Source organism: Filicampus tigris, chromosome 6 (assembly GCF_054856515.1).
Source record: "Filicampus tigris isolate MCC_2025a chromosome 6, RoL_Ftig_1.0, whole genome shotgun sequence".
NCBI classification, from domain to species: Eukaryota; Metazoa; Chordata; class Actinopteri; order Syngnathiformes; family Syngnathidae; genus Filicampus; species Filicampus tigris.
This window is the reverse complement of record NC_141222.1, coordinates 3933798-3947625: the sequence shown is the minus strand read 5'-3', so window position 1 is coordinate 3947625 and position 13828 is coordinate 3933798. Positions and strand designations below refer to the sequence as shown.

At 41.0% G+C, this 13828-nt stretch overlaps 1 protein-coding gene across 1 annotated transcript in view; it reads left to right on the top strand.

Annotated features, from left to right (window-relative positions):
• The first annotated feature begins 1636 nt into the window (after window positions 1–1636).
• Window positions 1637–13828, top strand: part of ppp1r12c (protein phosphatase 1, regulatory subunit 12C) — a 29874-nt gene continuing 17682 nt past the window's right edge. Inside the window, exons 1-6 of the mRNA XM_086033628.1 lie at window positions 1637–2009; window positions 7260–7434; window positions 7516–7646; window positions 9852–9970; window positions 13286–13445; window positions 13596–13740. Of these exons, the coding sequence (XP_085889754.1) occupies window positions 1801–2009; window positions 7260–7434; window positions 7516–7646; window positions 9852–9970; window positions 13286–13445; window positions 13596–13740 (939 nt within the window). The 5' untranslated portion in view covers window positions 1637–1800. The remainder of the gene's footprint in view (window positions 2010–7259; window positions 7435–7515; window positions 7647–9851; window positions 9971–13285; window positions 13446–13595; window positions 13741–13828) is intronic.

Genomic DNA, 13828 nt, shown 5'->3' with positions numbered 1-13828 from the left:
ACTTTCGGCCATGCTTAGTCCAGCCCTTTTTAAAAATTTGTCAGCCTCCACCCCCCACCCCAAAAATGGGCATCTGGCCGGGCCGGAGGGTCCGACCGGTCCGGCCCAGGGACGGACTGCCCAGCTCTGGATTTATCTACCTGTTACTCCAAACGAGTTTGCTACGGTCATGGGTGCTATTCCTTCTGAAATCTTGATTCTCTTGAAAGGGGTACAAAGAGCAGCCTGTTGGCCAAGTCTGGACCCTCAGATGACTTCTATAGGCAAGATCTGTCTAACTACATCAGTTAGAAGTAACAACCGTAATGTATGTTCCTTGTTTCAAAAAGATATTTCTTACTTCTTACTGGTCTGGATTTATTGATGATTTACACTGAGAAAAAAAAATCTGGTCTCTTCCATATAAATATTTTCTGACAAAGTAAGGTAGATCTCTTTTAAAATTATACATAGGTACTATCTTACCAAGCGTTATCTTCTTAAGTTCAAGTAAGACATTTGTGTTGATTGATTGCTTCGTACAATGTCCCCTGTAACGTTGATTCACCTGTTCTGGCAATGGGCATATACCAGCATGTTTTGGAAAGCTATATCTCGATTTGTTATTTATGATATTGACTCTGATTTTATTCTTTACTGGGAAATTTACTGTTTGGTTTCTTCAATAACAATGGTAAAAAAACCCAAAAAAATCTAAACAAGTCTTTGTTATAAATTTTGATACTTATTCTAGTAAAATTCCATATCCACAAATCCAAATTTGTCACTGTCTTCGTAATTTCGAGGCAGAAACCAGACTGTATATAAATTCTATTCTGGATTCCGAAAACAGAATTTTTGTTTAAAATCCCTCTGGCTCTTATTTTTTCTTCTCTTGATACTGTATGTGTGTTATTAACTTTGTTTGGTTTCTTCAATAAAGTTTGTATTAGAAAAAATACGTGTCATGTCTGCTCTTCGCTTATTGGTTAATTTCGCTGTCTGTTTGCCTAGGTTTGACCCGCCCCAGAATGAAATACTGTACACTTGATTCGACTGTGATTTCCAGGGTACAGTTACGCACCTGAAACGGGGAGAGGGCCACCTGTCACGTTTGAAGCCTTCCCTTTGGTTGGAAAACCCTCCTCACTTCACTAGTTCCATACATAGTCGTTCTACTAGTGCGCAGAAATGTCATATAGTAGTGGAAGACAGTAGAGGAAAAGCATCACTAGTAAAACAGTCTTTCTAATAGCGCTAGGCAAGGGGGCATTGTATAGAACCCCCTAACCAAGGCGTAGCGCCATTCCCGATGAGCACGTACTAGTTGTCTAGTTGGGGACAAAAAGCGCACATTACAGAAAGGAGATATGGAATAAATGCTCAAACCGTTTTCCATACTAGTGGCATTTCAACAATTCTTGTAACACTCAAACTGTGAAATGAGGGTAATATTTGAACATAACGAAACAATGAAAGGAAGTCTGATGATGACTGTTATCGCATTTCCTGCCAGTAAGGTACTGTATTTTTCCCCCAACACCTATTTTATTTATTTAGAAACTGGTCCACTGTGCTACAATAACCTGTACTGTACAGCCATTGTGACGTCCTCACATGGAGATCACTTCTGTGAAGTGTTGCGCGCGACTCGCTCACGAACATCGCACGAGCACGAGCACAAGCACCAGCTAAAGCTTCCTCCGCCCTCCGAGCCACACTGCCAGAGACCAGGAAGTGAAAGTGTACGCATGGAGGGTGTGTCTTTCGCTTCCTGGCTATGTTTTCTTTTCAATAACACGGTCCTCCTTGGATAATCGAATGGGCGACTCGGCGAGGACCAAGCGGCGGGAGCAGCTAAAGCGCTGGGCCGGTTCGTGTACCGACAAAGCGTCGGCCTTACCCCGGCGGAGGTGGCGAGGCGATGCCGTGGAAAGAGGAACCGAGGAGCCGGAGGCCGAGCTGCAGGAGCCGCCGTCTGAGCAGCCCATTTCGAGGGGCGATGAAAGCAGCCCGCTCCTCAAGAGACGGTGAGTAAAACCTCTTTGGGCAACATTTGAACAGCTTCTAGCTACTCTGCTTGCTAGCTTAGCCCTAATTGGGTCCCAAATGAAGAATGTGAGTGGACCCGTGTGGGTGGCCACAAACAAGATACATCGGGTTAACTTTAGCTTATTACTGTACAGTACCCTATGCATTAAAACAATTTACGGTCTAAAAGGTAGGCGTGGTAACTCTAACGGCCCTTGATGTTTTTTCAAGCTATAAGTGATATATGAGGCCAGTGAAGCGTTGCGGCAAACTGTATAGATACGGTGTCGGCACCGTGTCACTCTGTTGCTCACCGGGCACCTGCTGGATCTTACACATCATTACATTGCACGGAACAAATGCACGATATTGTTTAGATATGTTTCCATTATGTTACAGTATTTTATGTTTCCTATACGATATAAATCCAATGTTAAAATGTTTTTGAAATATGCAATCAATAGTCACCCATTGTCATAATGTGAAAATCAGAGTGAAAGTGTTGTGAGTGTGAACGTCATGTTGTTTATATACTCGTCTTCGAGGCATGGAGTTGTAAAAAATATTTTTCAGTATACATTCTTATCTAAAAATAAGTTTTCCAGTGTTTTAGCAGTCAGGCAATTCATTTTTTTTTTCCTAAGAATTTTTTCTAGCTTTGGAAAACACTCACATGGTATTGATGAGGCTGATGTGTCTAAAACCAGTGGAGACAGCCTAAAGAGGTTTATATATTTACATAAAATATTAAAATAATTAAATATACATATCTATACCTTTTCTATGCAAACCTTACTGTTTGGCAAAACATATGACTGCTCAGTAAAAGTCTGAATTGCCTGATCGGAAGCTTGAAGTTCAAAAAATAAATAGCTTCATAAAAACATATTAATGTACATATTCATCATTATTGAAGCGACCACAAGAAAGTTGTAAAATGTCTGTACACGAGTGTTTATTCTTGACCACAGATGTCAAACTCGAGGTCTGGGGACCAGATCGGTCTGCCGCATCATTTTATGTGGCCCATCCATCCACCCATTATCTACACCGCTTATCCTCACAAGTGTCACGGGGAGTGCTGGAGTCTATCCCAGCAGTCTTCGGGTAGTAGGTGGGGGACACCCTGAATTGGTTGCCAGCCAATTGCAGGGCTTTATGTAGCCCGTGAAAGCAAATCAAGCATGCCATCTTACATGATGCTTGCCAAAATCTGATCTGTACCAAAATTTCAAATTGTCATATGTAATAAATAATAAGCTTCACATAATGCAAGCATTTTCTTATGTTACTACAGTAACTTGAACAATAGTTAACAAACTTCTGATTACAAAGCCAGTTTTCCATCAATTTGTTGTCTACTGTATTATGCAGAGCTGGGCACTTGATCCTTTTTTGCCGGTCCGGCCACGACCCTCCACCCTTGACCTGGGTAGTACCCTCCCGGCCGCGACCCCCCCGCCCTTATTCATAAAAATGATAATAATTACTTTTAAATGGATTTTAATTCTGATAGATAAAGTGGAGAATGAGAGGAAAAAGATGAAATAAAGAAATGAAAACAAAAGTATTTTTTGCAGATGTGAGATTAAAATTATCCCACACGGTGGGCTCCTTTCTTCTTCTTTCGTGCTCTGTCACAGTGGCTTGAAGGGAAGAATTGTGCTTCAAGAGATGTGTGATTCTTTGGCAGCGATGTACCGCATTGATGCGGTGTCTCAGTGGCAGGTAATGATGAGCGATAAAGGAGCTGAATTGGTCAAGTAATTTTTTTCCCCCTCTCTCAGCGACACACGCACCAACACTTAGGGTTAGGGTTAGGCTTCATTCTTAGACATGCGCCGATGCATCAATGTTGCGGACCCATCACTACAAGTTACTAATACTAATACTTGGTGAGAGTTTGCTTGTGACAACTGTGGTTATACTGTATCGAACTTCGTCATTCACATGTGCGTCTACTATATGCAAGCACTGGACACTATCTCAGTTGTGCCACCTCATATAGTATGCATTCCACTTGTGTTTTTGAGCAGTCTCTAGCAATACATTTGCCCGAAACAATTGAGATTCACAGAGAGAGAGGTGTCCAATATAAATATAAAAGTGAGAAATACAGTACACTTTAACATGCTGTTTAGGTCTGGTAATATAATAAAGTTTTAACGCCCCCGCAAATTCCAGTGTCTGATTAAATCCCCCATCCCCCATTTGCTTATAGAAAAAGCAACAACAGTGCCATTATTTAACACAAGTTTTGATTAGTCCCACCCCCACCCTTCGTCTGTGGCTTTATTTCTCTTAATTCCAAGTAAGCTTTGAAAGTCTTATTGTTGATCATTTTAACCAGAATTTGAAATCGTTATTAGATTCAGTAGCTCCACTTTTAACTAAAATGACAAAAACAAAGACTGTACCCCCGTGGAGAAACAATGCAATCAAACGTCAAAAAGAAAATGCAGGAATGCAGAGAGGTGGAGAAAAAGTACATTTACAGTGCACTATGAAATATGTAAACAACTAAAATCCTACAATAAAACCGTCAAACGGGAAAAAAAAAATTTCTCAAACCTCATTACATTTAATAAAAACAACCCTAGATTTCTCTTCTCCACCTTTGAACTCTTAACTAGCTCCGATTTTAACAAGTCCCCACAGAGACCAATAGACGCTCTGTCAGGACATTGGAGACCACTTCAGAAGTAAAATCGATGACATAAGATCTAGTCTTTTAGCCCGTCTAAACGTAAGTTTTAATAAACCCGGACAATTATATTTACATGAGGAAACACCGGAAAGTTTTGTCCTGGTTGATGCAAGGACACGAGTCGAGTTTTCTCCCAGGTAAATACAACAACCTGCCCTTTGGATCCAATTCCCACATTTCTTTTAAAGACATTTTATGGATTCTTCGAGGAACAGATTTTAAATATAGTCAATTGCTCTCTTCATACGGGTGTCTTCCCCACCGCCTTTGAAATGGCGCTGGTGAAGCCCTTTCTGAAGAGCAGTTCCGACCCCAGCGTTTTTAATAATTACAGACCTGTATCAAAGTTAGCGTTTTTAAGTAAGATTTGAGAAAAATTGGATTAAATATTTTTTTAAGTACAAATAATATTTTAGAGAAATATCAATCTGGTTTTAGGATGAACCATAATACAGAGACAGCTCTTTTAAGGATTTTAAATGATATCAGGAGCACTGCAGATGTGAAAAAACTCACAGTCTTGGCGCTTAGATACAGTAGATCACCAAATGTTATTAAATAGTCTTAAAAACTTAGTGGGCATCTCTGGTACTATTTTTAACTGGTGTTATTCCTACCTCACAGACCGATGTTTCTTTGTAAGTATGGATACTTGTTCCTCCAAAAGCCATGAAATTAAATGTGGGGTTCCCCAAGGTTCACTTTTATGCCCAATACTCTTTAATCTTTATATGGTTCCCCTTGGGGATGTCATATGGAGACACGGCATCAGTCTCCACAGCTGCGCTGATGACAAACAGTTGTATATTGCCTTGTCTCCTGATGACACATGACCTATTGATACCCTTTTAAAATGCATTTTAGATTTTAAATCATGGATGGCAGAGAATTTCCTACAGCTCAATCAGGACAAAACGGAGGTTTTAATTACTGGCCCTGAAGGTAAGAGAGAGAGAAACTTTTCCCAAAACTACAAGATTTTAAATCTTCACAATGTGTAAAGAACCTGAGCGTCATTTTTTATTCCTTTATTCCTAAAATCGTTTTTTTTTTGTATCATCTTAAGAATATTGCCAGAGTCCCGCCCGTTTCTCTCTCAGGATAACACGGAGATGCTGATGCATGCTTGTATTTCCTGTCGTTTGATTATTGTAATGCCCTGCTCTCTGGCCTCCCCAAAAAGAGTATTTCCACCTTAAAGTTACTCTACAACTCAGCCGCACGAGTGCTGTCGAGGACCAGAGGGCGGGAACACATTACGCCAGTTTTAAAATGGCTGCATTGGCTCCTCGTGTCTTTCAGCGTTGATTTTAAGGTGTTTTTATTAATTTGCAAATGCCATAACTGTCTTGGGCCATCTTATTTATCTGACCTGCTTTCATCATATCAGCCCTCACGGATCCTGAGGTCCTCTGGCACCGGCCTTTTAACTATTCCTAGGGTGAGAACCAAAACACACGAAGAGGCTGCATTCAGCCATTTTGGTCCAAGGCTATGGACTAGTCTGCCAGAGGACATCAAGTCCGCAGAGACTGCTGATATTTTTAAGGGGAGGCTCAGAACATACCTTTTTAGTTTGGTTTTTAAATAATTTATCTTTTTCTTTTGATTTAGGACTATTTTTACCTTATCTCACTGTTTTTAGATCTTAGCGTCTATTCTTGTTTTGTCTTTTATGCTACATTCACACCAAACGCGGATGAAGCGTTCCGGTTTGCTTCATTCGTTCACGTTTGACCGCTGGACTCAGTCAGTCTATTTAAAGGGCGACAAGTAGTCACTGTGCTGTTTGTTGACATGGTGTGTACCACACTAAATATGGGCCAGAGGAAGCTAAGGAGTCTAATGAGATTAGAAAGAAAATTCTAGACAAGCATGTTAAAGGGCTCTCCAAGCAGCTTGATGTTTCTGCGACTACAGTTGCACATATTCAGAAAATTAAAACTAACGGGATCACTTCCTCTGCAAACTCTGACAAATTGAAGAGAAAGACAATACAAATGGTTACAAAAGAGCACAAAACAACCCACAAAGAAATTAAAGGTCAACTCCAAGGTCACGCTACAGCAATGTCAGATCACAATATCGGGTTAAGGTTTCTAATTTCCTCAAAGGGTTGTGCAGCAAAATATTTTGCTAAGGTGCCATGATGCCATCATGTTCATGAGTTTGTTTTAAAAAAAGTAATTCATTTGAAGAACCAAAATTCAAAAGTAATGTCTGATTTTAATTTATTCATTTTCATGATTTTTTTTTCATTAGTTTGTCAGATGCCAGTTATTTCTATGACCACTGGAGGTTTTGCGTGCGTGCGTGTATTACTGTAGTTGTAAAAGTGAATGTTAATGGTTGGTTGGTGTTGGCTTTATTATTTGTTTATTTATTTATTTATACCTTTGCCCAAAGTCAGCTGGGATAGGCTCCAGCTCCCCAATAACACTAACGCAGAAAAGTGTTATAGAAAAAGGATAGATGGAAAATGATAAAATCTGAAAATGGTACATGTGTCTTAATCCAATATTGTGTCTGTCATACTTTTTAGCAAAAGGGTGAGGTTTGACAGAGCTGCAGAGTTCCTGGCTGCGTGTGCCAGCGGGGACACAGAGGAGGCCCAAGTGATGCTGCAAGAGGCCAAGGAGATGATGAGCAGCAACAAGGAGGATGGGCCAGAAATTATTAATTGCTCCAATGCTGACGGAATAACTGCGTTGCATCAGGTGAAGCTGCTTTTACTGCCCGAGTTGTTCCCTGACTGTTGGATGAGAACAAAACTTACTTCCACAACTTAATTCTGCCAGGCCTGCATCGATGGCAGCATGGAGATGGTGTCCTTTCTTTTGGAGCACGGTGCCAATGTGAACCAGGTTGACAGCGAGGGCTGGACGCCTCTGCACGTCGCTGCCTCCTGCGGCTACCGTGATATAGCCGAGTATGTTGCCCCTGTCTTTGCTCTCCAACACTGTTCAAAGGCTGCAATATTGTAACAGTTGTACTGTGCATCTGGGTAGTCTTCACAGCGCTTAACTTTTTCTCACCTATTTTACAGCGTCATTGCAAAATGGAATAAATTTGTGATTCCCCTCAAACTTCTACACACATCACCCCACAATAACATGAACATTTTCTTGTTTTAAATAAAACTTTTTTTTAAAATCAACTAAGAAATCACTATGTACATGAGTACTCCCAACCTTTGCTTAATACTTTTGTTTTTTCTACACACCTTTGGAAGGAATGACAGCCCCAAGTGTTTTTGAGTATAATGCCACAAGCTTTGCACACCTATTTATGGGACCAGTCCTCTTAGCAACACCTGTCAAGCACCATCAGATTTGATGAGGTATGTTGGTGCGCAGCCATTTTCAAATCTCTCCAAAGAAGTTCGATGGGATTCACGTCTGGGCTCTGGCTGGGCTACTAAAGGACATAGTTGTCCTGAAGCCACTCTTGCGCCAAGCTTGGCTCTGTGCTCATGGTCATTGTCCTGCTGAAAGTTGAACAGCCAGGGCAGTCTGAGATCAAGAGCGCTTTTTCGCAGTTTCCCTTAATCCTCTCAAGTCTTCAGGTGGTGCCACTGAAAAACATCCCCGCAGCATGAGGCTGCCACGCTTCACTGTAGGGATGGTATTGGCCAGTTGATGAGCAGTGTCTGGTTTCCTCCCAACATGATGCCTGGCCTTCATGCCAAAGAATTCAGTCAAATTTTGTCCTTCCAATCCATGGTCCTTCAAGGTGCCTTTGGGTAAACTCAGGCGAGCTGGCCTGTGCCTTTTACCACAGAGTGGCTTCTGTCTGACTGCTCTTACCATTTTGACCTGACTTGTGGATTGCTGCAGAGTTGGTTGTCCTCCTGTAAGGGTCTCTTTTTTCCACAGAGAGAACTGACAAAACAACTTTGGGGTCCTTGGTCAGCTCCTTGACTCAGGTTCTTCTCCACTGATTGCTCAGTTTAGACAGGACAGCCCCAGGTAGAATTCTGATGGTTCCGAACTTTACATTTATGGATGATTGAGACCACTTTGCTCTTCTGGACCCTTCCCCAGATCTGTCGCTTTTAACCGCAGGTGTCAAACTCAAGGCCCTCAGCCCACAACATCATTTTATGTGGCCCACAACGGCAAATCACGTGGCGACTTTATATTTCTTGCTAAAATACTAAAATTGCAAATTGTCATAGCTTTTAATAATGTAAAGATGTTGCAAGCATCTTCGTTACCAATCCCCCTTTTCTAAATAAATTGAAAAATTGTTGAACAAAATTTCACCGAAAATTTCACTGGCTTCTGATTTCAAAACTAGTTATCCATCAATTTGTTGTGTATATGTGAAAATATGAGGCAATCATACATGTACTGCATATGGTTTCACAGGGGAAGCTACAATGTGGCCCGAAACAAAAATGACTTTGACACCCCCACCCGTGCAATTATGTCTCGGAGGGCTACAAGACGATTACTTTGACTTCATGCTAGTTTGTGCTTTTGACATGCACACCCTACTTTGGGACTTTACATATAAAGTTGTGTGCTTGTCTAATCAACTCAATTTACCACAAGGGGACTCCAATTAAGCTGAAGAGACCGTCTGGTCAAGGATCATCAGTAGAAAAATGAATCACCTGAACTCAATATTTAGCTTCATGGCAAAGACTATACTTAAGTGAGAGTTGTTTCCTTTGAGTAGTTTTGCAAAAAATCTGAACACCAAAAAACAATTGCATTGTCATTATTGTGTGTTGTGTGTAGAATCTATAGAGGGAAAAACATGCATTTGTCAAGTTTGTAAGAAGGCTTGAACAAAGTGTAGAAAAAGTGAAGCCTTGTACTTTCTGGATGCACTATATCACACCATATCTTGATGCCAGAGTGTTCTGTGGGTGCCAGGCTATTTCTGCGCTCAACAATGCTGTAATTGTTGCAGTGTTTGGCAGGAAAACATCTCAGCTAAAGAATGAACATGCTGGGCTGGCCACAGTGTGTAGAATTTGAAAGCGTGTTCATGAAAAATGAAAACACATGGTAGAATTTTATAGCTCAACAAAGAACATTTATGTTAGCTTTGATATTTCTTATTACCGACAACAGCTGATTTATTAATTTTTAAATGGTTTCTCACTCTGTGGTTAATTTGCCAGTTTCCTTTTGCGGCATGGTGCTACTCTCTCTGCTGTCAACTGTGATGGTGACGTTCCTGTGGACATCGCTCTCGATGAAACCACTGAGGCCCTTCTCCAAGAATACACTCTGAGACAAGGTAAACATTCTTTGGCGACCAAACAACACATTTGCTCGTTTTACAGTACATGATTAACCCAATAAGGATGGGAGTGCATAACCGCGTTTCTACCACTAAAGCTGGGAGCGCTGTTGCGTGTTTCTCCCTTTAAAGCCGGAGAGCGTATACGTAGGTAGCTTTTTTTTCACAATTTCAGATGGTGGTGTGCCACAGGATTTTTTTCAATGAAATAAATGTGCATTGAAAAGTTTGAAAAACACTTATATAGACGTATGTATATGTTCGTCGACAATGACGATTTGTAAGAGAATACAGCATGGTAATCACCCCTCGATTTTTAAAAATTAAAAGCAGTGCTTCACTTGCATCTTCGATTGAAACAGTAAAGATGAATAAACTCATGCCTGTGTGAAAGCCACATATCTAAGCTCTCAAATATTTGTGGAATTATGTTCTGATACAGGGGCTGAGATATTAATTATTTTGTAGGTGGCGAAAATGTCAAGTTTTCAAGGGTGACTCCAAAGACGACCGTAGGTTTTAGAGAGATGTCTCACGAGGGGCTTCAGGCTTTAATGGGTTAAAGTGACACAATTTGGGGTATGGGTCATGAAACCGTAGAAGAGAGAACGGAATCTAATAATCTCTGATTAGAATTAGACCTTTTGCAAATGTGAATACGAATCTGAATGAATTGCCAATGAGACTACAACATAGACACATCGGACCTGTAATTGTGAGGAGAACTCTTTTGCAGGTTAATCCTCTCTCGCACTCTCTCTCTCTCTCTCTCTCTGAGAAAGGCGCATTTATTTTGTCAGAGGCCTGCGCAACTGCAGTCTCGTCACGTGATCATATTCAACCTCAGCTGCGGGAAAGAGTTGTTTTCAGATGTAACGGATCGAAAATGTGACGCAGCAATGCTGACTATGCAGACACAGAAGAGGAGATTCATTGGGGAAAATGTTTGTTTTTGCATGTTTTGTCACATACACACAGGCAGACACACGCACACACACACACAGTTTATGAGTTCATTGTTGTTCTGCCTTCAGAGCCTGTTAAAAAAAAAGTACAGGGGCTGAAATTTTGTGCCACTTGTGCTTAATTTATACTATTATTATTATTTTATTCTTTATTAAAGTACTTGAATTTAGCTTAATATTATCTTAAGTTATTCTTTGATTAAATGTAATTCATTTCATTGAATGGATGGACTTTAATTTGCCTAAAGATGATTTTGTATTTTCGTCTGATTGAATGGTTGTTTTAAAAAAAATAAAATAAATGAGACGTTGCTACACTTACTCAGTTAGGGTTAGTTTTTGAGTAGTTTTTTCACCAAGTACTTTTTTACTTTTACTCAAGTAAGTATTTTGATGACTAAAATGTGGAAGTGAGCAGAGCTACATAGTTTTATGCTCGGACGAGCGCACTTGCTGCACTGCACTGCTTCTTTGCTAAAAAAAAAAAAAAAAAAAAACCCAATTTTTTCGCTGATCACGGTTAGGACGGGCGAGGCATTAAACACCAGTCAGGATATTTACAGAGACTGAAGTGGGAATGAGTAGACGTACACATTTCTTTGGATGAAGAATGGCCCCAGTTTTTCGAACAACAACACTCCATCCAATTTGGAACGTAAACAGCCGAAACGGTGTGTTCCAATGCGGCCACACTCGGCTGAAAGCACATGCCGCCCCGCGATGATGCGCACGTTCAAGACAGCCCCGGTGTTCGATGAGGTCTTAGCTCACTCTCACGCAGAAGCTGTGCGCTGTCGGGACAACGCACGCGACTGCTTGGGAGGCAACCCCGCGACATGAAGATTGACGCAGGCTGGACGGACAGTAAGGAGCTAATGTTGTTGTGCTAACGCCTTTTGTTTTAACGGCATGAAGCTAGTTGTTGCTATTAGCCGTGCCGTTACATGGCTCAGCTACAGAAGACAGGTCGGCCGTGATTGGTCGTTACCTGAGCCCTGAGCAGTTGTGATGTCATTTTCAGTCGACAGAAGTGACAAATTGGCCGCCCCAGCGATGGCTAAAAATGGGCGCGTTAACCCTTATTCCATAAACGCAATATTAATCAGAATGCCGTGTTTCAACTAGTGGGCCTGCTGGGAACATATTGTTGAAAAAAAAGTATGTGCGTTGATTTCCCCTTCAACACATATTCCACAAACGCACTATTAATCAGAATGCCGTGTTTATACTAGTGTCGCATGAAAAGAATTTTTGGAGGTTGACTTCCCCACGGATCCAGCCAGACTTCTGTAAAAAGTGTATTTGATCACCCAAGCACTTAATGTTTAACAATTACATGTCAATCTTAGGTTAGCTTAGCAATTAGAATGGCTTCTCCGTCTTCTGTTAATTACAACTCGTCATCATTCATTCATTCATGAGAATGATACTTATAAGACATGTAGGTTATTTGCCTCCATGGAGGTGATGAATACTGACTTAGGCGTGACCCTGCAACGTTTTGGTCACACTAGTAGCCAGCCGAATTGCTAGCTGCTTTGGCATAGGTAGCACCTACGCGTTGCAGCATGTTAACTTCCGTGCGTCCAGCCCAGCAAAGGTTTTCGGGACTTTCTCTGTGGTTCAGATAATTGGAAAAACTTAAAAATGTGTGTTTCTGTGTGAGTCTCAGTTTTGCAATTCAATGTGCAAATTTAATGGGGCAAAAAAATGCACATTTTAACTCAGAAACTGCAATGTAAAACCGCTTATTTGGGGCCATGTCCAAGCATCAATAAACATATATTGTACATGAACATCTAACCAAAGCCACTGGGAAAACAGAGACTAATTTATGTCCTAAATATGTTACAATAAAGGGTGCCTACATCATAGGAAAGGAAAACAATGGAGTTTACATGCAAATATCCTGATGTGATGAAGAGTCAGTCTATGGCAAATAAATGGTAACGTTTGTATTATTATTGTAATTGTATATTATAATTATCAGTCTATTTCTTGTAGTGTTTTCTGTTCAATCTGTCCATCATGTTTTTATAACTGCAGTTTTTGTTAGAGAGCTCTAAATAAAGTTGAGTTGAGTGTATTTAGTTCCATGTTGTTGTCTGTTATTGACAGTCATGAGGGGCTTTATGGGCATTCTAGGCACACATGCATGTGGGTTGATTCACTTTATGTAATTTCGGATGAAAGTAGATGTAAATATAATGGTAAAGAAAATACGATATAGGCAGTAAATCACATTTAAGCAATCAGGGTCTATTAATCAAGCCTTCGTTTTGTCTCAATATAAGTCACAATTGAATATGGATTGGTTTAAAAGTATTTGTATCCTGTTGGTGTTTAGGTGTGGACTTGGAGGCAGTAAAGCGGGTGGAGGAGGAGCAGATCACAACAGATGCTCGGACCTGGCTGACTGAGGGACCACCTGCTGACATACGACATCCCAGGACCGGAGCCACTCCTCTACACGTGGCTGCGGCCAAAGGCTACGTGGAAGCTCTCAAGTAAGCGTCTTTTGCAAAGTTCAGAGAGGACACTTGAATTGAGTTTGTGTATGGTTTGAGAAGAGTTACGGTACCCTCCCTTGGTACGCCATAATCCCGTTCAAGTGAGAAAATGTCCTGAGTCTGCCTTGTTCACTTCATGATGTCCAGGCTGTTGTGTCAATGTGGCCTGGATGTGTCGGCTATGGACTTTGACGGGTGGACTCCTCTTCACGCCGCTGCACACTGGGGCCAGGGGGAGGCCTGTCACATTTTAGCTGAACAGATGTGCAATATGGAAGCCCGCAGCAGCTCAGTGAGGCTTCCCTTTTGACTTTGCATTTATAGTGAATTTAGTCTTGTATTTAGCACTATTTCTACGGGTTTTATCAATCACGGCGACA